The 26255-nt window shown below is 42.4% G+C and overlaps 1 protein-coding gene across 5 annotated transcripts in view; it reads left to right on the forward strand.

Moving 5' to 3' along the window:
• NAALAD2 (N-acetylated alpha-linked acidic dipeptidase 2) overlaps nucleotides 1-26255 on the forward strand; it is a 132662-nt gene that overhangs the window by 68890 nt on the left and 37517 nt on the right. For all 5 annotated transcript variants that reach the window (XM_055129277.1, XM_055129280.1, XM_055129278.1 and 2 more), the window contains 4 exons: nucleotides 10610-10701; nucleotides 12363-12453; nucleotides 14919-15183; nucleotides 25452-25533. In XM_055129277.1, the coding sequence (XP_054985252.1) occupies nucleotides 10610-10701; nucleotides 12363-12453; nucleotides 14919-15183; nucleotides 25452-25533 (530 nt within the window). The remainder of the gene's footprint in view (nucleotides 1-10609; nucleotides 10702-12362; nucleotides 12454-14918; nucleotides 15184-25451; nucleotides 25534-26255) is intronic.

Consider the following 26255-nt stretch of genomic DNA (forward strand, 5'->3'; position numbering starts at 1 on the left):
GGAAAAAGACGATGGGAGGCATCACCCTCCCCAACCTCAAACTTTACTACAAAGCAGTAACAATTAAAACAGCATGGTACTGGAACAAAGGCAGAGCCATAGACCAATGGAACAGGGTGGAATATCCCTACATACAACCCCAAATGTATGATCATCTAATCTTTGATAAGGGAGCAAGAGATGTGAAGTGGAACAAGGAAAGTCTCTTCAACAAATGGTGCTGGAACAACTGGACAACCACATGCAAAAAAATGGGCTTAGACCTTGACCTGATACCATGCACAAAAGTCAGATCAAAATGGATTAAAGACCTCAACATTCGACCACAAACCATAAGGTACATTGAAGACAAGGTCGGCAAAACCCTCCATGATATTGAAGATAAAGGTATCTTCAAAGGTGACACAGAACTAAGCAATCTAGTAAAAACAGAGATCAACAAATGGGACTACATTAAACTAAAAAGCTTCTGCACCGCAAAAGATACAGTGACCAGAATCCAAAGACTATCCACAGAATGGGAAAGGATATTTACACAATACCCATCAGATAAGGGGTTGATATCAATGGTATATAAAGCACTGGTTGAACTCTACAAGAAGAAAACATCCAACCCCATCAAAAAATGGGGCGAAGAAATGAACAGAAACTTTACCAAGGAAGAAATACGAATGGCCAAAAGGCACATGAAAAAGTGCTCTACATCACTAATCATCAGAGAGATGCAGATCAAAACAACCACGAGATACCACCTCACACCATAGAGACTAGCACACATCCAAAAGAACAAAAGCAACCGCTGTTGGAGAGGATGTGGGGAGAAAGGGACCCTTCTACACTGCTGGTGGGAATGCCGACTGGTTCAGCCCTTCTGGAAAAGAATATGGTCGATTCTCAAAAAATTAGAGGTTGAGCTCCCATTTGACCCAGCAATACCACTGCTGGGAATATATCCCAGAGAGGCAAAAAAGTATAATCGAAACAACATCTGCACATGTATGTTCATCGCAGCACTGTTTACAATAGCCAGAATCTGGAAAAAACCCGAGTGCCCTAGAACGGATGACTGGTTGAGGAAACTTTGGTACATCTATACAATGGAATACTATGCAGCTGTTAGAAAAAAGGAGGTCATGATTTTTTTTTTAAATTTTATTGAATCACCATGTGGAGGGTTACATAGTTCTCAGGATTATGTCGGTTATACAATTCTCAAACACCCTTCCCTTCACCAGTGCCCATCTTCCATCACCAACCCCCCCAGTATACCTGCCGCCCCCTCCCACCTCCCCAGTCCCCACCCTTGTACGTGATAAGTTTCACTTCGTTTACGCCTTATCTCGATTACATTCCATGTTTCAACACACAACTCACTACCGTTGTTGGGGTTTCCCCCAAAAAAGAAAAGCAGTCCTATTGCCAAGGAGGCATTTGATAGTTCTCCACTGCTAAGAATATAGAGATATTAAGTCCCGCTGTTTGTTACATAACTTTTCTTTTTCCCCCTTGCCCTGCGCCACCGAGTTCACGCCTGTTTAGTAATCGCCATGCTGCCTGACAAGGGAAAAAAAACCAAAAAGGATGGTTATTTACCGTCATCAGCAGGCGTGGGGCTCTGGCTTAGTTGATAGACTAGTAGAGTGTCTGCAAGCAGTTTCTGGAACCGAAGGTCTTGCGCTGGTATCGGCTCCGGCTCGAGATTCCACCAGCGTCCCACTGTTCCATGTACATAATTTTTCCCCTTATATCCCATTCCCACGCCAGCAGGTCTGTTTGCTTAATGGACATCACACTGTAGTTGACGACACGCCGTGTTTCTTCCCGAGAAAGAAGGATATTTCTTCTCAGCCGGCATGGGGATATGGCTTAGTTCAGTCTAGAGAGATGGCTACCACTTTGATTGCCTTCAATATTTCAGCAACAGACTTACTATTCTTGTTAGGATCTCCCACAAAAGTCCGACCCATTAAAAAGGAACCATTACATATTGTTGATGCTAAGATGACATTAGGTCGCGCGGCCGCAGCTGCGGCCGCACGGTTTTGGGTTTCTGTATAAAGTCCAGGGAAAGTACAACCAGAAATAACATCACTACAAACTTTTACCCTTTTCTGGTGCTCATAAGATGGAGAAACCTAGAGAGAGGCTCGGCGTCTCCATTTTGCGCTCAGGAAAACCGCGGACCCTGCGCTGTGCTCAGGAGGAAGGAGTTGAGAGAGAGAGGGGTTAAAAGAATTGGGGGATGCCCGGTTCCCACTGTTTCAGCGCGCCGTGGGGTCTCTGGTCCCATGCCGGAATTAGTTCAGTGGGCTGCTTGGAGTCCAAGGGCGCTTCCTTGGGCTCTTCCATCATGCTCGCTCCACAGCAGGGTCCAAAGGGCATGAATTTTTTAATTAAGTGGATGGGCATGAAAAGTTTCATGCTGAGTGAAATGAGTCAGAAAGAGAGAGACAGACATAGAAAGATTGCACTCATCTAGGGTATATAGAATAACAGAGTGGGAGACTAACACCCAAGAATTGTAGAAATAAGTACTAGGAGGTTGACTGCATGGCTTGGAGGCTGGCCTCACATTCTGGGGAAAGGGCAACTCAGAGAAGGGATCACCAACTATAATGTAGTCGAAGGCCATGTGGGGGAAGGGAGTTGCGGGCTGAATGAGGGCTAGAGACTGAGCACAGTGGCCACTCAACACCTTTATTGCAAACCACAACAGCTAATTAGAGAGAGAGAACAGAAGGGAATGCCCTGCCACAGTGGCAGGGTGGGGTGGGGGGAGATGGGATTGGGGAGGGTGGGAGGGATGCTGGGTTTACTGGTGGTGGAGAATGGGCACTGGTGAAGGGATGGGTTCCCGAACTTTGTATGAGGGAAGCATAAGCACAAAAGTGTATAAATCTGTAAATGTGCCCTCATGGTGATTCACTAATTAAAAATAAATAAATTAATTAAAAAAAAAGTCAAGTGTTTTGAGGTGATAGGTAATGTTCAAGTATCTAACTATTATTGTGTTGCTCCCAATGTTCTCCTTAAAATCTATTAACAGTTGAGCTGGAGCGATAGTAAAATGGGTAGGGTGTTTGTCTTGCATGTGGCCAACCCGGGTTTGATTCCCAGCATCCAATATGATCCCCCAGAGCACCGCCAGGAGTTAGTCCTAAGTGCAAAGGCAAGACTAACCTCTGTGCATCGCTGGGTGTGACCCCAAAAGCAAAAAAAAATCTATTAACAGTTGTTTTAAGTATTTAGCTAATCCTTCGTTAGGTGCGTATGTTTAGGAGTTTGATTTCTTCTGCTGTACATATTCCCTTGATTATTAAAAAATGGCCTTAGCTATCCCTTCTAATCTTTCAACCCAAAATCTATGTTGTCGGGTACTAATATCGCCACCCTGGCTTTTTTTTTCTTTTTGGGTCACATCCAGCGATGCACAGGGGTTACTCCTGGCTCATGCACTCAATAATTACTCCTGTAGGTGCTCAGGGGACCATATGGGATGCTGGGAATCGAACCCGGGTTGGCTGCGTGCAAGGCAAATGCCCTACCTGCTGTGCTATCGCTCCAGCCTGGCTTTTTTGATGGAGTTGTTTGCTTGCAGGATTGTTTTCCATCCTTTGACTTTGAGTCTGTGTTTGCTCTGACAGTTCAGATGTGTGTCTTGTAGGCAGCAGAATATTGGGTTCAGTTTTCTAATCTATTTTGCCACTCTGTGTCTCTTGATAGGTGCATTTAGACCATTGACATTGAGGGAGATTATTGTCATGAGGTTATGTGCCATCTCTCTGTAGGGGTTTGTTGTGCTTGTAGGGGTTTTTCTTGTCCTCCAGTAACCCGTTTAGTACTTGTTTTAAGATTGATTTTGAGTCTATGAAGTTCCTGAGCTGTTGTTTATCCATGAAATACTGTATCGTTCCTTCGAGTTTGAGTGAGACTTTAGCCGAATAAAGTATTCTTGGTGAGGCATTAATTTCATTGGGTATTTTCACTATATCCCACCATTGTCTTTGGGCTTGGAGGGCTTATTCTGATAGCTCTGCTGTAAATGTAAGGGGTGCTCCTTTGTATGAGATCTTCTTCTTTGACCTTGCTGCTTGCAGTATTGTGTTTCTGTCCATGGCATCCATCATTTTAAGTATGATATCTCTTGGAGTCTTTTTATTAGGGTCTCTTTTGGTTGGCACCCTTCAGGCTCCTTGAATCTGGATGCCTGCATTCTTCAGCTCTGGGAACTTCTCAGCAATGATATCTTTTTTTTTTCCAGCAATGATATCTTTAACTGAAGTTTTTTCATTAGAGTTGTCTCCCTGTCCTTCTGGTACTCTGATGATTCTAATGTTGTTTCTCTTGGATTCATCCCCTAGGTCTCGGATTCGCCATAGATCTCTCTCTCTCTCTTTTTTGGCTTTTTTGGTCACACCCATCAATGCACAGGGGTTACTCCTGGCTTTGCACTCAGGAATTACTCCTGGTGGTGCTCAGGGATGCTGGGAATAGAACTCGGGTCAGCCATGTGCAAGGCAAATGCCCTACCTGCTGTGCTATTGCTCCAGCTCCTCTAGATCTTTTTAAGGTCTTTTCCCATTGTTTGTTGTTGCCTGTAAGCTTTCTGCAGCTCATCTTCAAGCTCACTTATTCTATCTTTGGTAGTCATTCTACTGTTGACTGCACCCAGTGATTTCTTTATTTCATCTACCGAATCTTTTATTTGTGACACTTCTGTTTGTAGCTTTCTTATTTCTGCTCTCATTTCTTCCTGTATTTTCTTGGCTGTCCATTCCATTGTTTTTTTCATGTCCTCCCTTAATTTACTGGATGTCTGTTCCACCTTTTCTTTGAGTTCATTGAACATCTTCAACATTTTATCTCTGAATTCTTTATTGGAGTGCCGCGGCCCGCGTGGCCAACTTGAACTTCGGCCGGAGAGAGGGAATGAGAGTTGAGTGGGCTAGGGAGGACTGCATGCAATATGCGGCATACAGCAAGTTTATTGAAATCCAAGCAGGTTTATATAGTCTTATTTTAGCAATGATCAGCAGGTTACATAAGTGGCATAAGTATTATTAATCAAGTGGTGCAAGCAACTTTACTTTTGCCAATATTACTTGTTTTTTTGGTTCCTTCTCTCAGCCTTGAGAAACATGGGAAAGCAGATGTGGCCTTGAGCATGGCCATGGCAGACGCGAGCCAATCCTCCCTTCAGCCTCCTCTCGAGTCCAGCTGCCAGAGCATGGTGGCCCTTCAACTTTTCTCACGAGGCAGGTCGCCAGACCATGGTGGCCCTTCGGCTGCCTGTCAAGGTCAGCTGTCAGGGGAGGACTCGCCCTCACGCCAAGTTTCTCCATACCCATTCCCGTTTACAGGAACTAAGGTAGGGAGTGCATAGGCCCCTTCCTCACCCAGTCCCTGTTTATAGGGACAGAGGCAGGGGGTGCCTAGGCCCGTCCCCAACATTGGAGAGATCATATTTTTGGGTAACCATGGTTGAGGCTTCTGGCGTATTTTCTTCATCTTTTCTTTATAGTGAGGTATTTGTTGTTTCTTTATGTTGTTTTGGTAGTATGGAGTGGGACCTAAATAACTGCAGCCATCCTCCTTGGAAGCCACGCCCACTCACGGAGGCCATGCCAACTGCCACAGAGGCCACGGTCCTACCGTGGAGGTCACTCCTCTGGTAGCACTGTAGGTCCTGAGGGATGCTAGGAGGTGCTGCTATTGCGGTTCTGGGTTGGAGTGTGCGCAGGAGAACATGTCTCATGCGGGGACGTCTGCAAACCTGATGGAGGGAGGTGGTGGCGCTGAAAGCGTGCTGCTGGCCTGTGCGTTGTTGCTGGGAGGTGCTGCTGTCTAACGTACATTATTATGATTGTTAGGATTTATATGTTTATCTGGAAGAGGCTTTTTTTCTTTTTTGGGTCATACCTGGCGATGCTAAGGGCATACTACTGGCTCTGCACTCAGGGATCACGCCTGCCAGGGGTCAGGGTACCATATAGGATGCCAGGGATTGAACCTGGATTGGCAGTGTGCATGGCAAGTGCCCTACACAATGTACTATTACTCCAGCCTGTGGAAGAGGCATTTGATATAAGAGCATGGAACTGAAATGAAAAACTCTATTTTAAACACTGCCTAGATTACACATTCATTCAAGTGTTTATGAAGTGGTTAGTAAGTCTCAGGGTTATAAAATGAAGTCTAGCAGTAGCAGCAGTAAAAAAGTAGCATCGAGAGATAAGCCAGTGGGTAGAGGCTTGCCTTGCATGCAGCTGACCCGGGTTCTATCCTCTGCTCCCTATATTGTCTTCCAAGCCCATCAGGAGTAATTCCTGAGCACAACCCAGGAGTAACTCCTGAGCATTGCTGGGTGTGGCCCTAAAACAAACAAACAAACAAACAAAAACTCAACTGATTAGTCTCTAAAATTCATAGCACCATAGCACTGACTTCCAGGTGTTCATCGACTTGCTTGAGGGGGCACCAGTAACATCTTCATTGTGAGACTTGTTGTTACTGTTTTTGGCATATTGAATGCACCATGGGTAGCTTGCCAGGCTCTGCCTTGTGGGCGGGATACTCTCAGTATCTTGCCAGGCTCTCCGAGATAGATGGAGGAATCAAACCCAGGTTGGCGGTGTGCAAGGCAAATGCCCTACCCACTATGCTATCGCTCCAGCCAAAAAACAGTAACAAGTCTCACAATGGAGATTACTGGTGTCTGCTTGAGCAAATTGGTGAACAACGGGACGACAGTGCTACAGTGCTAAAATTCATATACTGAAAAATAAGTAGATAGAATTTGTATATTATATTGATTTGATACTTGTTTACTTAAATTGTTCCATGTTGTAGAATTTAGTTTTAGGAATGTTTCTTTCAAGTATTATCATTTCTCTTCTTTTTTTTTTCCTTTGGTATCAAACTCGTTTAGCAAGAAACTAGTTCTCCTGAGCGAGCATCTTTTGTTCCCATATAGCTCTCCCACCAGATTGGGCAGGTTCTGCTTGTGATTCTCTTGTTGAAATGACTCATAAAAGCCTCTTATCAGGGGCTGGAGTAATAGTGCCATAGATAGCAAGCTTTCCCTGTACATGGCCAATCCAGGTTCAATCCCTGGTACTCCATATAGTCCTCTGAGCATTGCCAGGGCTCTAAAATCAAAGATTCTCCCTAACTCACCTGGCTTTCAATACAGTACTTACATTCACAATCTCAAGTATGACATCATGACCTATATCTGCTGCCTGAGGCAACCTTAACAATCTTTTTGAATAAAAATCAAGTAAATATTATTACTTTGTTAGCAGGTATCATATTATTTACAATATTATTGCTGTTATCACATGACTTCCCACTTAAAGAGATCTAAACTATCAAAATTTTAAGTGATGACATTGGTTAAATATTTGAAAATCTGTTAAGAGGGTTACCATGATCAGCAAGATTATCTTTCTTTCTTTCTTTCTTTCTTTCTTTCTTTCTTTCTTTCTTTCTTTCTTTCTTTCTTTCTTTCTTTCTTTCTTTCTTTCTTTCTTTCTTTCTTTCTTTCTTCCGATTTTTTTCTTTGCTTTTTGGGTCACACCTGGCGATGCACAGGGGTTACTCCTGGCTTTTATTCTCAGGAATTACTCCTGGCGGTGCTCAGGGGACCATATGGGATATTGGGAATTGAACACGGCCTACCCTCTGTACTATCACTCCAGACCCCACCTTTCTTTCTTAATTTTTTAAATGAATCACCTTGAGTTACAGTTACAGACTTACAAACTTTTGTGATTATGTTTCAGTCATACAATGATTGAACACCCATTCCCTCCACCAGTGCCCATTCTCCACCACCAATGTTCCCAGTATCCCTCCCGCCACCCCTACCCCTTCCCATCCCCTGCCTCTGTGGCAGGCACATTCCTCTCTCTCTTCTTTTGGGTGTTATGATTTGCAATACAGGTACTAAGTGGCCATCATATTTGGTCCATAGTCTACTTTCAGCATGCACCTCCCATTCTGGGTGAGCCTTTCAACCATCATTTACTTAGTGGTCCCTTCTTTATCTCAGCTGCCCTTTGCCCCAGCATGTAACACTGGCTTTCAAGCCGTGGAGTGATCCTCTTGGCCCTTTTCTCTATTATTCTTTGGTAGTAGTCTCTTGCCTGGCTGTCTTCACTGGGGCCCCTCGGAGGGGGTGGGTGGAGTTTCCCTCCCCACCCCGAGCAGAGCCCTGGCAGCCAAAGACTTCCAGAACCCAGCCACAGCCATGCTCAAGGCCACTCTACACACATCAGACAAGGAACTGGCAGAGGAACCCAGATGTGTGGGACCTGGGGCTGAGATTTCCAAGTCTGCTCAGATCAGGACTGGGCCTCTTCTGCCCAGTCCCCCATTTTCCAGTAGTTAGGCAGTCACACCCAGAAACTACCCGGTGCTGTGTAATCCCATCAATGGCCAACATCTAGAGACTATAAGACCAAGCTCCTGGAAGCATGCGGCTGCATAGTGGCTGGGCAACATCTTATAGCCTAGTTCTCCCTCTTGGAGAGCCTGGCAAGCTACCGAGAGTTTCCTGCCCACATGGAAGAGCCTGGCAGGCTCCTCGTGGCGTATTCATATGCCAAAAATAGTAATAATGATGCATCTCATTCCCCTGACCCTGAAAGAGCCTCCAATGCAGCACCATTGGGAAGGATGAGTAAAGAGAGACTTCTAACATCTCAGGGCTAGGACAAATAGAGACATTACTGAGACCGTTAGAAAAAAATCAATGATCAATAGGATGGTGAAGATGATGATGATGATGATGAGTCTCCTTTTATGTTACTTCATATTCTACAAAATGCGTGTAGTCATTCTATGTCTGTCTGTCTCTTTCTGAGTCATTTCACATATCATGATACTCTACATGTCCATCCACTTATATGCAGATTTCATGATTTCATCTTATCTAACAGTGATCAGCAAGAGTTTTTATTTGATCAACAGGAAATTTTATCTTTAATACACAGAAAAATCCCTAATTAGCAGGCATCACAAATGAACAAGAATTTGGACTTTGTTATTTGCAAAAACATATTTTCATGTAAATAAACATCATACCTACATGTATTGTCACTATCCCATGGTGACAATCATAGTAAATTTACTTTTTTTTTTCTTTCTGGATCACACCCGGTAATGCACAGGGGTTACTCCTGGCTCTGTACTCAGGAATTACTCCTGGTGGTGCTTAAGGGATGCTCAGAATCGAACCCGGGTTGGCCACATGCAAGGCTAATGCCCTACCCATTGTGCTATCATTCCCGCCCCTAAATTTACTTCTTAATAATATTTCTAGTCATTTTATATAAAAGTAGTACCAGATATAGACTTTTATCTATACCCTAGATTAAGCTTAAAATAGTCTCTCTGAACTCATGGTAAAGGATGGCTCTTCCTAGGTACATCTTGCTTTATTTCCCAGACTACAGTCCTCAGGGCAGGTTAGTTTTTCCTAACCCCAACAGGGTCCTTATTCAGTTACTTCTTTTTGGCTTGTGCCAGAGTGTGTTCCATGACTGTATTCTGAACCTATTATACTTCTTTTTTTTTTTTTTTTGCTTTTTGGGTCACACCTGGCGGTGCACAGGGGTTACTCCTGGCTCTGCACTCAGGAATTACTCCTGGCGGTGCTCAGGGGACCATATGGGATGCTGGGAATCGAACCCGGGTCGGCAGCGTGCAAGGCAAACGCCCTACCTGCTGTGCTATTGCTCCAGCCCCTATTATACTTCTTATGGTGCTATGTCCTCATATCGAAACCAAGATAGCTTATGGCTTGCCTTGGACCCACCTTTGGGGTATAAGGAACTAAGGTCAATTGAAGGGCAACTGAGGCCTAAGTCAAGTAAATATGATGGATACCCAGAAGTAAATACTATTCAGTCAGTTTATTCCCATGTTATAAAAGCATAGCAATAACTGTCTTTCTGTGTCTATACAAAAAGGACATTGCTCTAAAATAAGGGGCATAAAGGGCATAAAGGAATGAGAAAAACAACATTTCACTTACATATACAAAATCCAGAACCATTGTAACGTTTGACTTTATAAATTGCCATGTCTGATTTAGAGACTTTTTTTCTCTTTTTTTCCCTGCTTTTTGGTTCACACCCAGGGATACTCAGGTATTACTCCTAATTCTGCACTCAGGAATTACTCCTGGCATTGCTGGAGGGACCATATAGAATGCCAGGATCGAACTCTGTTCTGCCTGTCTGCCGCATGCAAGCAAATGTCCTACATGCTGTACTATCGTTCTGGACCAGATTTGGAGATATTTCTGAATAATAGATAGGAGAAGAACACAAAAGAAAGGTTAAAGATAAACACAGGATTAGGAGTGTCTTGATTAGACAGGGTGTGTTCCAGGAGCACTATAGTGGGTGTAATTCAGTTAACTTAAACTCACTTCGAGAGGAGGAAGGACAACTCAATGTTAAACCTAAAATGTTTGGATCTGTAATCCAACATACGTACATTTAGTTAGAACTAGAAGCTGAAGTCAGCTCACCCAGTTTCTACTGGCATAGATTTTGTTGCTTCTCTTCCAATTCCCTGGCATTTGATATTTTTTTTCCAGATTGCTAGCCCTGATGACGGCTTTGAGAATAAATCCCTTTATGAAAGCTGGTTGGAAAAGGACCCTTCATTGGAAAATGGAAATCTCCCTAGGTAAGTCACTTTGCTTATGCTTCCCACTTGGAGAATGAATTTTTAATCCCATTTGCCCCTGTTTCTCCGGATATGCAGTTCTTAGATGATTCACCAATTTAAGAAAAACAAGGTGGTCAAGATCTTCTGCTGATCAGTCAGAATAAACCGGTCTACTAGCCTGTAAGAGAGGAAGTAGTTCTGCAAATTTTAGCTATTTTGCTACAATATGTTATTGAAAAGGATCCATTCATTAATAATTAATAAGACATCAAATGGTAATGACATAAAGGTTGAATATATTATTTACTGCTAAGTTATGAAGGGGCATTACCAAGCAGCTATAATTATGTCTTATAGACTTTATGTAACTATTCTGTTCATTTAGCAGCAACTTTCTTGAATTTATCTTTTTTTTCTATTTCACTACTGTTTCTGAAATCAACAAATGATGGTAATGTTTATAGCTTCATTTAATATTGCAGATAAATCGTGAAAATTTAAAGGTTTCTATTACAAAAGTTATTGTGCATATTTGAAAATATCAGAATGGGGCCGAAGAGATAGTGCAGTGGGTAGGGTGCTTTGCTTTGCATGCATCCAACCTGGATTCAGTTCTGGCATCCAACTAGTTCCCTGAGCATCACCAGGAGTAATTCTTGAGTGCAGAGCAGGAGTAACCCCTGAGCATCACCAGGTGTGACCCATAAACCAAGAACTAAACCCCAAACCAAATCCAGACAAACCAAAAAAAGACCACAAAAATAAAGAAAAAATTTTTATAGTTTGTAAGTATGTATTTTCTTTTTTTCTCTTGCTTGCTTGCTTGCTTTTGGGCCACACCCAGTATTGCTCAGGGCTTATTCTTGGCTTTGTGCTCAGGGCTCACTCCTGGTGCTGGAGATTGAACCTGAGTCAGTTGTGTGCAAGGCAGGCATCTTATCCTCTGTGCTATCTCTCTAGCCCCTGTTGACAGTGTCTTAATTATATGGAAATAAATGTGTTGTAATGGGTCAGGGAAATAACTCAATGATTTGATCATATCCTTTCCATGAAGGAGGCCCGGGTTCCATCCCTAGCACTGCATGTTTCCCGAGCACTACTGAGAGTGACCCTGAGCACAGAGCAGGGAGTAACCTTCAAGTAATGCCAGGTGGGGACCAAAATTAAATGCAACAATACAAAATGAATCAAATGGAATATCACAATTGAATTTATTTCTGAAATGAAATAAGACACATTTAGAGGCTGGGGACTTGCACTTGCTTTTGCATGCAGTCAATTCTAGTTTGTTACAGAACAACCCAAGGTGCCCCAAGCACTGCCAGGAGTGAATCCTGAGCACAGAGTGAGGAGTAACTATTGAGTACTGACAGTGAAGTCCCCCTCAAATAAGGCACATTTAGATTCATTGTTAAATAGCCATTCAGGGACCATGTGTTCTTAGTTGTATTTCCCGCCAAACAAATACATAAGTGCTAATGACAAGGTAGTCAGCCCCTGTCCTCAGCTGTTGTCTTGGTGCACTGCCTTGGTGTATAGCAGGTGAAGGGAATGTGTCTTTGGATTCCTTTCCCCAGTTCCAAAACTGCATGCAATTCCTTGATACTCTTGCATTGGGACTTGTAATCCCATTGATGTCTTTTCATTTGTTTACGCATTTATTTCTTCATTCTGTACAGAATCAACAAACTGGGATCTGGTAGTGATTTTGAAGCTTACTTTCAGAGACTTGGAATTGCTTCAGGCCGAGTTCGCTACACTAAGAACCGGGTAAGCCCTTCACTTCTCAGTAGGCCACATTCTTTTCATCAGAGTCACCAGAGGACATGTGGTAAACCAGGGAGGAATATTCACAAAGGTTATTTGTGTATCTTCATTGCTTTGCTTTCTGTAAGGATAGCTGACAGAGCAAAGCCAGCCACTTAGCTTCTTATCAGCAGTAAGTAGTTCTCATCCTTTGCCTGATAGGGGTTTGTTTGAAATCTCTTTCTTCTAGATTTGTAGGCACTAGTATAATTTTTTGTTTGTTTGTTTTTGTTTTTGAGCCCATTCAGCAGTGCTCAAGGCTTAGTCCTGGCTATACACCCAGAAATTATTCCTGTTAGGCTTGGGGGACCATATGGGATTGAACCTGGGCCAGCCACATACAAGGCAAGTGCCCTACCTGCTGTATTATCTTTCTAGCCCCCCCCTGATGTACTTTTCTTCTTCTTCTTCTTTTTTTTTTCTTTTTGGGTCACACCCGGTGATGCACAGGGGTCACTCCTGGCTCCTGCACTCAGGAATCACCCCTGGCGGTGCTCAGGGGACCATATGGGATGCTGGGATTCTAACCCGGGTCGGCCGCGTGCAAGGCAAACGCCCTACCTGCTGTGCTATCGTTCCAGCCCCTGTACTTTTCTTCTTGATTAGGCTAAGATCCTTGGTCTATAGCTCCTCTTCACATCCTCACTTGTGCCAACTTCCTACTCTGGGGCCTGGGTTGAGGCTGGAACTTGTTTTTGGTAGCACCCAGGGCTTACTCCTGGCTCTCTGCTCAGGTATCACTCCTGGTGGGCTTGGGGGAACCATATGGAATGCAAGGGATTGAATTTAGATCCCCTGCATGCAAGCAACTCCCTGCCTGCTGTATTATTGCTCAGACCCTGTTTTTGTTTGTCTTATCCTTCTTTCTGTTCTGCAGTGACTAGTTTGCACTACTGTCATCCAAGTGATATGCAAGAACTTGGATATGTCAAAACAAACTATGTTTTAAATTATGTCATGAACCAAACTGAAAATTATATCAGTGAATTCGGTCTTTTCAGGTTTTAATAATGTTTACTCATAAATGAATATAGCAACATCTTGTCAGGATACATATACCTTACAGATTGACTCTGCAGAGTACAACTCACAAAGAAGTGAGTATATCAGCTCCAGAACAACCCAGAATTCAGGTATCAGTCTCTGCAGAGACTTATCAACCTAAGACATGAAAGAGACACTTTGCCATTTGTAAGAATGCCTCAGTTTCATGCCATCATCAGCTTGAAGAATTTGTATCTGGTTTCCAACACAGTGAAAGATAGAGAATTAGATATAAAAGAAGAAAATAAGGGTACCTTCATGGGTAATATGTAAAGTGGTAATAATAATACCTTGTAGCAAAGTAACAAACAGGTAAAAGCTAAAACTAGGATATTTTTAGAAGACCTAAGACGTAAAATAAACATTTATATAAAGGGTTTTGGGAGATAGATCAATGGTCAGGGATGCACTTGTCAGTACCCATGTTCAAACCTTGGTACCTCACATTTTCCCACTCAAGCACTATCAGCTGTGGCCCTGGTGAGCTCTAGTGCTGCAGAGCCCAAGCAGCTCTGCACAACTTTGGGCCAAGCAAAGAACAACCCAGCCTTATTGGCTTCATATTGCTGAGAGAGACCCCCAGGTACCCTGAGCATTGGTACTGCATGGAAGTTCCCCTCCCCCCAAAAAAAGTTATTGTGTGTGTATTTATGTATTCTTGTGTACTACCAGCATGAAATAATTTGTTTATAATGGTAGCCCTTACATATATAATAAAAATTAAATGGCATTTGGCTAAACACTGGGAAGAAAGCAAAGTATTTAACTTTATTTATTATTGGTTTTTTGGTCACAACTTGTGATGCTCAGGGGCTACTCCTGGCTCTTCACTCAGAAATTACCCCTGGTGGTGCTTGTGGGGTCATATGGGATGCTGGGGCAAATCCAGGTTGGCCACATTTAGGGCAAGCACTTTACCAATGTACTGTCTTTCCAACCTCAAAGAAGCTAAGTGTTTAAATATATAATACTGCTACAGAGATACTTGGACTAGAGTATTTCACTCCTAATTCTTTAATGATCTGAGACTCATCTGGGGCTATACTGATAATATAGACAGTAGGGTGTCTGTTGTGCACAGGGGTCAACCTGAACTCCATCTTCAGCACCACATATGATCCCTTGAGTCTGAGTGCAGAGCCAGGAATAATACCTGAATACTGCTGGTCATGACCCCCAAACTAATAAAAAACTCAATAAAAATTTAAAAATCAGTGAGCATTTTGTGTTTTAGTCAAATTTTACCCTTTATTTGGTTCATTGTGATAAAACTCTGCCATATTTTTAATTTTTGCAGTATTTTTGTTATATAAAGTGTTATAATTTGAATATTTAATGCTTATCTGTACTTAACCACTATTCTCTCTCTCTTCCCCTTTTTTTAGAAAGCAGATAAGTACAGCAGCTACCCAGTATATCATACAATCTATGAGACATTTGAATTGGTAGAGAATTTTTATGACCCCACGTTTAAAAAACAGCTTGCTGTTGCTCAGTTACGAGGAGCATTGGTTTATGAACTTGCAGACTCTAAAGTAATTCCTTTCAATATTCAAGACTATGCAAAAGCTTTGAAAAACTATGTTATCAGTATCAACAATTTATCCAAGAAACATGAGCAGCAATTGAGAGACCATGGAGTATCATTTGGTAAGAACTGACATATTTTAAAATTGATAAGTAAGAACTTTAAGATACAATTTCCCACCATTATCAGTACATACTGCTGTATTCTAGAATCCATTCTTGCCTAAATAAGTGATTGTGACACCTAGAAAAGCACTTTAAAGAACCTGTGAAGGCCTGCATCTTGCTTTGTATGCTGGAGGCATAAGTCTGATCGCTGCCACCACATGGCTCCCCTAAGCACTTCTGGAAGCCTACCCTGAATACAGAGCTAGAAGAAACTTCTAAGCACTACTGGGCATCATAAAAAATGAAAATTATAAGTAAATATATACTTAAAAAACACCTATTAAAGTGGCTTGGAGGTGCGGGGGGTAAAGCAATGGTACAGTGGATAGGGCACTTGTCTTGCATGTGGCTGACCTGGGTTGATCCCCAGCGTCCTTTATGGTTCCCTGAGCACTACCAGGACTAATTCCTGAGTGCAGAGGCAGGAATAAGCTCTGAGTATTTCTGGGTGTGGCCCCCAAACCAAAAACAGAACAAAAAAACCAAACGGACAAAAAACAAGCAATAAAAAATATTAAAAAAAATTAAAAAATATTTAAAAAATATTTTTCTAATTTTATTTAAACACCATGGTTTACAAAGTTGTTTCAGACCTTCACTGTTCCAGTACCAACCCTACCACCAGTGTGGCCTTCCTGATGGAGGCAGGCTTTGATCCCCAGCACCCTGTGGTTTCTTCTTTCTTTCTTTCTTTCTTTCTTTCTTTCTTTCTTTCTTTCTTTCTTTCTTTCTTTCTTTCTTTCTTTCTTTCTTTCTTTCTTTCTTTCTTTCTTTCTTTCTTTCTTTTTTTTTTTTTGCTTTTCAGGTCACACCTGGCAATGCACAGGGGTTACTCCTGGCGGTGCTCGGGGACCATATGGGATGCTGGGAATCGAACCCGGGTCGGCCGCATGCAAGGCAAACGCCCTACCCTCTGTGCTATTTATTGCTCCAGCCCCCGCCCCTGTGGTTTCTTGGGCACTACTAAGAGCAACCGCAGACCATCCCACCCCACAAAAAGGAAACAAATGAAAATTAACAGCAAATTGTGTAATATTTAAAGGATGAAACAATTTTTGTTAAAGTTGGTTATACATCCTTTATTTTTATTTTAGTTTAAATGGTTATTTTTTTTCTTTTCCAGTCACACCTGACAATGCATAGGGGTTACTCCTAGCTCTGCACCCAGGAATTACTCTGGCAGTGCTCGGGGGACCGTATGGGATGCTGGGAATCGAACCTGGGTGGGCCATGTGCAAGGCAAACGCCTTACCCGCTATGCTATCACTCCAGCCCCTTTCTTCTTTTTAGTTTATTTTTTTAAATTTTTAAAAATTTATTTATTAGTGAGTCACAGTGAGGGTACAGTTACAGATTTATACATTTTCGTGCTCGTGTTTCCCTCATACAAAGTTCGAGAACCCATCCCTTCACCAGTGCCCATTCTCCACCACAAATAAACCCAGCATCCCTCCCACCCCCCCAATCACATCTCCCCCCACCCCACCCTGCCACTGTGGCAGGGTATTCCCTTTTGTTATCTCTCTCTAATTAGGTGTTGTGGTTTGCAATAAAGGTGTTGAGTGGCTATTGTGTTCAGTCTCTAGTCTACATTCAGCACGCATCACTCTTCCCCCGAGTGGCCTCCAACCACATTTTACTTGGTGTTCCCTTCTCTATCTGAGTTGCCCTCTCCCCAGAATGTGAGGCCAGCTTCCAAGCCATGGAGTCAACCTCCTGGTACTTATTTCTACTATTCTTGAGTGTTAGTCTCCTACTCTGTTATTCTATATTCCACAGATGAGTGCAATATTTCTATGTCTATCTGTCTTTTTCTGACTCATTTCACTTAGCACGATACTTTCCATGTTGATCCACTTATATGCAAAGTTCATAACCTAATTTTTTTCTAACAGTTGCATAGTATTCCATTGTACAGATGTACCAAAGTTTCTTCAACCAGTCATCTGTTCTAGGGCACTCGGGTTTTTTCCAGATTCTGGCTATTGTAAATAGCGCTGCAATGAACATATGAGTGCAGATGTCATTTTGATTATACTTTTTTGCTTCTCTGGGATATATTCCCAGCAGTGGTATTGCTGGGTCAGATGGGAGCTCAATTTCTAATTTTTTAAGAATCGTCCATATTGTTTTCCAAAAGGGCTGAACCAGTTGGCATTCCCACCAGCAGTGAAGAAGGGTCCCTTTCTCCCCACATCCTCTCCAATAGCGGTTGCTTTTGTTCTTTTGGATGTGTGCCAGTCTCTGTGGTGTGAGGTGGTATCTCATGGTTGTTTTGATCTGCATCTCCCTGATGATTAGTGATATGGAGCACTTTTTCATGTGCCTTTTGGCCATTCATATCTCTTCCTTGGGAAAGTTTCTGTTCATTTCTTCACCCCATTTTCTGATGGGGTTGGGTGTTTTCTTCTTGTAGAGTTCATCCAGTGCTTTATATACCCTTGAAATCAACCCCTTATCTGATGGATATTGGGTGAATATCCTTTCCCATTCTGTAGAAAGTCTTTGTATTCTGGTCACTGTATCTTTTGCGGTGCAGAAGCTTTTTATTTTTTTATTTTATTTTATTTTATTTTTTGCTTTTTGGGTCACACCCAGCGATGCTCAGGGGTTACTCCTGGCTTTGCACTCAAGAATTACTCCTGGCAGTGCTTGGGGGACCATATGGGATGCCGGGGATTGAACCCGGGTCGGCCGCGTGCAAGGCAAATGCCCTACCCGCTGTGCTATCGCTCCGGCCCCAGCTTTTTAGTTTAATGTAGTCCCATTTGTTGATCTCTGTTTCCACTTGGTTGACCAGTTGCATGTCATCTTTGAAGATACCTTTATCTTCAATATCGTGGAGGGTTTTGCCGACCTTGTCTTCAATGTACCTTATGGTTTGTGGTCTGATGTTGAGGTCTTTAATCCATTTTGATCTGACTTTTGTGCATGGTGTCAGGTCAAGGTCTAAGCCCATCTTTTGCATGTGGTTGTCCAGTTGTGCCAGCACCATTTGTTAAAGAGGCTTTCCTTGCTCCACTTCACATTTCTTGCTCCCTTATCAAAGATTAGATGATCATACATTTGGGGTTGTGTGTAGGGATATTCCACCCTGTTCCATTGGTCTGCGGCTCTGCCTTTGTTCCAGTACCATGCTGTTTTAATTGTTACTGCTTTGTAATAAAGTTTGAGGTTGGGGAGGGTGATGCCTCCCATCATCTTTTTCCCAAGAATTGTTTTAGCTATCCGTGGGCGTTTGTTGTTCCATATGAATTTTATGATTGCTTGATCCATTTCCTTGAAGAATGTCATGGGTATCCTTATAGGGATCGCGTTGAATCTGTATAATGCTTTGGGAAGTATTGCCATTTTTTTTTCTTTTTGGGTCACACCCGGTGATGCACAGGGGTCACTCCTGGCTCATGCACTCAGGAATCACCCCTGGCGGTGCTCAGGGGACCATATGGGACGCTGGGATTCTAACTTGGGTCGGCCGCGTGCAAGGCAAACGCCCTACCCGCTGTGCTATCGCTCCAGCCCCAGTATTGCCATTTTGACAATATTAATTCTCCCTATCCATGAACAGGGTATATGTTACCATTTCCTCATGTCCTCTTTTATCTCATGGAGTAGCGTTTTATAGTTTTCTTTGTAGAGGTCTTTTACTTTCTTGTTTAAGATGATTCCGAGGTACTTGATTTTCTGGGGCATGATTGTGAATGGGATTGCTTTTTTCATGTCCCTTTCCTCTGCCTCATTGTGTATAGGAAGGCCATGGATTTTTGGGTATTGATTTTGTAGCCTGCAACTTTACTGTGTAAGTCTATTATTTCTAAGAGTTTCTTAGTAGAGGCTTTAGGCTTCTCTAGATATAGTATCATATCATCTGCGAATAGTGAGAGTTTGATTTTTTCCTTTCCTATCTGGATGCCCATAATCTCTTTTTCTTGTCTAACAGCTATCGCAAGTACTTCCAGTACTATATTGAAGAGAAGTGGTGAGAGTGGGCATCCTTGTCTTGTGCCTGACCTTAGAGGAAAGGCCCTTAGTTTTTCCCCATTGAGGATAATGCTTGCAGTAGGCTTGTGGTAGATGGCTTTGACTATCTTGAGGAAAGTTCCTCCAAAACCCATTTTGGTGAGGGTTTTCATCATGAAAGGATGTTGAATCTTGTCAAATGCTTTCTCTGCATCTATTGATATGATCATATGGTTTTTCCTATTTCCTGGAAAAGCTTGAGGAGAACTGGCAACAGGTCTTCTTTAAATGTTTGGAAGAATTCGCCAGTAAATCCATTTGGACCTGGGCTTTTGTTTTTGGGGAGATTTTTGATTACATTTTCAATTTCCTTAATACTTATGGGTCTATTCAGGTATTCCAAGTCTTCTTTGTTCAGTCTTGGGAGATTGTAGGAATCAAGGAATTCATCCATTTCTTATAGGTTCTCTTGTTTCGTGGCATACAGGCTTTCTAAGTAGTCTCTGACGATCTTTTGAATTTCGTTGGTTTCTGTTGTGATGTCCCCCTTTTCATTTCTGATTCGGTTTATTAGGGTTCTCTCTCTTTCTTGTGAGTCTTGCTAGTGGTTTGTCAATCTTATTTATTTTCTCAAAGAACCAGCTCTTGGTTTAATTGACCTTTCGGATTGTTTTCTGGGTTTCCATGTCGTTAATTTCTGCTCTAATTTTTATTATTTCTTTCCTTCGGTCTGGTTTGGGTTCCTTTTTCTGGTCCTTTTCTAAGGTCTTGAGCTGTGAAGTCAAGCTATCTATGTGGGCCCTTTCTTCCTTCCTAAGGAATGCTTGCAGAGCTATAAATTTTCCTCTTAACACAGCTTTAGCTGCGTCCCATAGGTTTTTGTAGCTTGTGTCTTCATTCTCATTTGTTTCGAGGTATCTCTTGATTTCTTCCTTGATTTCCTTCCTGACCCACTTATTGTTCAACATTGAGCTATTTAATTTCCAGGTGTTTGATTCTCTGCGTCTGTGTGTGATTAGCTTTTATCTTCAGTGCGTCATGGTCTGAGAAGATAGTTGATACAATTTCTATTTTTCTGATTTTATTGAGGCATGTTTTGTGACCCAGTACATGGTCTATTTTGGAGAATGTTCCATGTGCACTGGAAAAGAATGTGTATTCTTCCTTTTTGGGGTGTAAAGCCTTGTGTAGCTCTATTAGGCCTCTCTCTTCTATTTCTTCCTTCAGAGTCCTTGTTTCCTTGCTGAGTTTTGTTCTTGTTGATCTATCCAGAGGTGGCAGGGCAGTGTTGAAGTCTCCAACTACTATTGTGCTGTTAGCGATGTCCTCCTTAAAGTCTGTTAGGAGTTGTTTTAAGTATTTAGCCGGTCTCTCATTAGGTGCATATACGTTTAAGAGTGTGATTTCTTCCTGTTGCACATATCCCTTGATAAATAGGAAGTGACCTTCGTTGTCCCTCCTAATCTTTTTCAACCTGAAATCTATGTTGTCGGATACTAGCATTGCCCCCCCAGCTTTTTTGAGGGAGTTGTTTGCTTGCAGGATTGTTTTCCACCCTTTGACTTTGAGTCTGTGTTTGCCCTGACTGTTCAGATGTGTTTCTTGCAGGCAGCAGAATGTTGGGTTTAGTTTCCGAATCCATTTTGCCACTCTATGTCTCTTAATTGGTGCATTTAGGCCATTGACATTGAGAGAGATTATTGTCATGGGGTTTTGTATCATCTTTCTGTTGGGTTTGTTGTTCTTGTGGGGTTCTTCCTTGACTTACAATAGCCCCTTTATTCCTTATTTTAAGTTTGGTTTTGAGTCTATGAAGTTCCTTAGCTGTTGTTTATCTGAGAAATAGTGTATGGTTCCTTCAAGTTTGAGTGAGACTTTAGCCGGATAAAGTATTCTTGGTGATGCGTTCATTTCGTTGAGTTTTTTCACTATGTCCCACCATTGTCTTCGGGCTCGGAGGGTTTCCTCTGATAGGTCTGCTGTAAATCTGAGAGATGCTCCATTGTATGTGGTTTCCTTCTTTGACCTTGCTGCTTGCAGAATTGTGTCTCTATCCACTGCATCCGTCATTTTGACTATAATATGCCTTGGAGTCTTTTTATTCGGGTCTCTTTTTGCTGGTACTCTTTGGACTCCTTGGATCTGGATGCCTGCCTTCTCCAGCTCTGGGAATTTCTTGGCAATGATGTCTTTGACTGTGTTTTTTTTCATTGGGATTACTTCCCTGTGGTTCTGGTACTCCAATGATTCTTATGTTGTTCCTCTTGAAGTCATCCCCAAGGACTCTGATTCTCTCTATAGCCATTTTGAGGTCTTTTGCCATTATTTGTTGTTGTCTATAAGCTTTCTGCAGCTCATCTTCAAGGTCACTGATTCTGTCTTCGGCTGTAGTCATTCTATTGTTGATGGCACCTACTGAGATTTTTAATTCATCTACCGACTCCTTTATTTGTGTGACTTCTGTTTGTAGCTTTGTGACATCTGTTTGTAGCTTTGAAATTTCTGATCTCATTTCTTCTTGCATTTTCTTGGTTGACCGTTCCAAAGCATCGTTTATCTCCTCCCTTAATTTATTGGATGTCTGTTCCATGGTTGCTTTGAGTACATCGACTCTCTTCAAGATTTCTTCTCTGAATTCTTTTTCTGAGAGGTCCAGTATGTGGGTGGACCCTTTGGAGGTTTCTGGAATCTTTTCTTCATATTCTCTTCGTGGAGGGGATTTTCTTCCACAACAATATCCCTTTCATATTGTTGTGGAAGTCTAGAGTTTTAGCCTTGTAGTTGTCTATCCCTATTCCTTCTTTCTGCGGGGGGGTGGATTCTGTTAGTGCTAAGTTAATGTTGGAGTCTTTGTTCCAATTCCAGAATACTTCCTTATTCTCAGACTCTCCTCTTGGTTTATGTGGGGCCTTTAGTGATGACTTAAGGCTATGCTGTCTTTACGAGGAGTTTGTGGAGATTCTATTGTCCACTGACAGCTTTGTGAAGTTCAACTCAGCTAAAGGACTATTTTTGCAAAAAATGATTTAGATGGCCAGGGTGATTGTCAAAGAAACAGGTTATAGAGTATGTAATGTAAGAAAAATGAAAGCTGTGGCCATTCCGGCAAGTGGCCACGCCCCCTTGAGGCCACACCCCCTGAACTACAGGCCACGCCCCCAGTAATCTCTTGGGGGACAGGGCGGGGTAGGCGGGTTGGAGAGTGCCCCTTGGGTAGGTAGGCGGAGTCCTGATCCTCTTTGTCAGTACCTGATTGGGAGTTCCGGCGTTACAGAGGAGCAGAGAGGCGCCTCCATGCAGCGCAGGGAGGTGTGGGGGGGGTTGGGGGGGTTCCCCGGGAGCCCCTGCAGCCCGGGAACCGATGGGAGAGTCTCTTCTTTTTAGTTTAACTTTGCAATTCTCAGGACTTTCTTCTGGCTTTGCACTCAGAGATCATTTCTGGCAGTCTTGAGGACCTAGGTCAGCTGTGTTCATGGCAAATACCCTATCCGTTGTGCTGTTGTTTTTGGCCCCTTTAAAATATTTTAGATGTCAGTGGCTGAAGGGATAGTAGTACACTGGTCCATTCCTCTACGGACTTAATCTGACACACTAATCCCTTTCACCTTTTAAAACTCTCCATCTTAATTGCTGCCACTCCATTAGCTTTAAACATATTGACATCTCCTATCCTTAAGACATCATTTCTGCCTGATATGTCCTAATTCCTTCACAATCTAACTTCATTTATTTCTAGAAAAAATGCAGTTCTCTCAGGAAAAAAATTATAGGTATGATCCCCAGGGCTTGGTGCTCCTCAGGAATTTTTTTGATCACACCCAGCATTGCTCAGGACTTAGTCCTGGCTCTGTGCTCAGGGATCACTCCTGTCAGTCTTTGGGAACCTTATGGGGTCCTAGGGATTGAACTCAAGTCTGTTGCATGCAAAACAAGCCCCCTACTAGTTTTACTATTGCTCTGGCCCCAAGAAATGTGGTTATGAAGGTATGGTGGTTGGGTGGAGGACTGGGTAGTCAGTACCATCTGTCCCAGACTTCACATTCCACTGCCTGCCTTAAGTCCTCCTATTCTTGCCCTGTGACACATTTCTGTTCTTACCTGTTTTGACTTATGTGCATACTTGAAAATGTTCTTCTTGTTTATTTATGGATTTTGGGTCACAACCGTCAACGCTGGAGGCTATTCCCAATTCTGTGCTTGGGGATTGCTCCTGGAAGCGCGAAAGAAGAAGCTGAGTCTCTTGAAGGCAAGGCACTCAATTCAGCCATCTCTCCTCCCTGCATGTATGACACTCAATTCAACTGTCTCTTTTGCCATAGAAAGAATAGTGCTTATTCTTAGCTCTCAGGTATTAGAATTTTTGTTTGTAAGTGGTTTAAAAAATGCAGCAGCAATAATTTAAGTGTAAGTTAACTCTGTACTGATTTGCTAACTCTGTGCCCCTTTACAAATCCTGTGTCTAGAGGTATAAGTGCTTTATCACTTATGTAAATATGATGAATATCATATTCTCTTCATTATGGCATTAATATAAGAATAAAATCAAGGGATGCCCTAGAACAGATGACTGGTTGAAGAAACTTTGGTACATCTATACAATGGAATACTATGCATATGTTAGGAAAAATGAGGTCATGAATTTTGCATATAAGTGGATCAGCATGGAAAGTATCATGCTAAGTGAAATGAGTCAGAAAGAGACAGACAGACATAGAAAGATTGCACTCATCTGTGGAATATAGAATAACAGAGTAGGAGGCTAACACCCAAGAATGGTAGAAATAAGTTCCAGGAGGTTGATTCCATGGCTTGGAGGCTGGCCTCACATTCTGGAGAGAGGGCAACTCAGAGAAGGGAACACCAAGTAAAATGTGGTCAGAGGCCATGCGGGGGGAAGATTGATGCGTGCTGAATGTAGACTAGAGACCGAACATAATGGCCACTCAACACCTTTATTGCAGACCACAACACCTAATTAGAGAGAGAGAACAAAAGGGAATACCCTGCCACAGTGGCAGGGTGCGGTGTGGGGAGATGGGACTGGGGAGGTGGGAGGGATGGTGGGTCTACTGGTGGTGGAGAGTGGGCACTGGTGAAGGGATGGGTTCTCGAGCTTTGTATGAGGGAAACATGAGCACAAAAATGTATAAATCTGTAACTGTACCCTCACGGTGATTCACTAATTAAAAATAAATAAATTTAAAAAAAAAGAATAAAATCAAGGGGCCGGAGCGATAGCACAGCGGGTAGGGCATTTGCCTTGCATGCGACTGACCCGGGTTTCGATTCCTCCGTCCCTCTTGGAGAGCCTGGCAAACTATCAAGGGTTTCCCGCCCGAACGGCAGAGCCTGGCAAGCTCCCCGTGGCATATTTGATATGCCTAAAACAGTAACAACAAGTCTCACAATAGAGATGTTACTGGTTCCCGCTCAAGCAAATCATTGAACAACAGGACGACAGTGCTACAACAGTGCTACAGTGATAACTGTTATATCTGTTCCCAGTGTATCGCTTATGATTATCCTGATAAATACCTATGGATTGCATGAAAAATTCTGTGTTTCTGATAAGGCAGACATTTAAAAATTATTGCTTATGTCCTAGACTGTTGAAAATTATTTCCTGGAACATTGGTGGAGGAGAATGGGCACTGGTGGAGGGATGGGTTATTGATCACTGTATGACTGAAATGCAAACACAAAAGTTCATAAGTTTGTAACTGTACCTCACGGTGATTCACTAATAAAAAATTAAAAAAAGAAAAAGAAAATTATTTCCTGGGACTGGAGCAATAGTGCAGCAGATTAGGGCATTTCTTGCACATGACTGACCCAGAGTCAATTCCCAACACTATATATGGTCCCTGGAACCCATCAAGAGTGATCCCCAAGTAATATTGCCTGCCATGGAGGCAGGGGAAGGGTGGGAAAGGGGGGTATACTGGGGATATTGGTGGTGGGTAATGTGCACCGGTGGAGGGATGGGTGTTTGATCATTGTGTGATTGTAACCCAAACATAGCTTGTAACTATCTCATGATGATTCAAGAAAATTAAAAAAAGAAGAAGACGGAGAAAAAAGAGTGATCCCCAAGTGTAGAGCCAGGAGTAACTTCACTTGGTCTGCAAAGTGGCAGATGGGGACACTTTGTATTTTTGTTCTGCTTGGTCGTTCTGGAACAAGGAGGGCAGGAAGGGGAATCTCTGAGCTATGAAGGCTGTGCTGATCACTTCATTTTCCGTTTTTTCTATTTAAAAAAAAAGATTCCTTGTTTTCGGCTGTGAAAAACTTCTCAGAAGCTGCCTCTGATTTTCATAGAAGACTTATGCAAGTTGATCTTAATAAGTAAGTATCAAATATAAGCTGAACTGTTTGGAAAGTTATTCAATTACTCGAGTGGGCTATGTACAGTGACATGAGTATTCAACTTTAAATCATTGCTCCTTCAATTATTATCTGCAAGCCAGCATTGAGTAGCATTGTCTGAAGGACACTGTCCAGCAGAACTTCCTTAGTACTTGAACAAGATTGGATGGTTTGTCTTCATAGTCAAGTTTAAGAAGGATGAATCTCATTAGGACACTAAAAAGAAAAAATCCCTATCAGAGCCCAAGAGGCATCTCTTAAAAAATCTACATGCAAAGATTTCTGACTTTAGCTAGTATCTTACAGCTCTATAGATTTAAATGCATTTGTAGTGTATTTCACTACACCCCCATTGCTTATATTATCTGTTTAAAAATCTTTCTTCTGTTGTCTGCATTTCGTTTACTCTGTTGCCACTTTTAGGTTGGTCAGTATTTAAAAAGTTATACATAGGTGTAGGATAACATGGGGTTTGTCCTTTTAGCCTTGCTTTAGGGAACTTAGTTTACTGTAGAGCAATGTCCTTTCTGTATGGACACAGGAAGACAATAATATGCTTTGTAACTTGGGAGCTGATTGACTCCAATAATATTTACTCTCGGGCATCTGCTTTCTCAACTCAGTTGCCCTTAAGTTCCTAACACCCCAAAAGCAGGGTCCCGACGAGGGACGGAATGGACCCAGGGCAAGCTGTGAGCTAC

Source organism: Sorex araneus, chromosome 2, assembly GCF_027595985.1.
Source record: "Sorex araneus isolate mSorAra2 chromosome 2, mSorAra2.pri, whole genome shotgun sequence".
Lineage (NCBI taxonomy): Eukaryota > Metazoa > Chordata > Mammalia > Eulipotyphla > Soricidae > Sorex > Sorex araneus.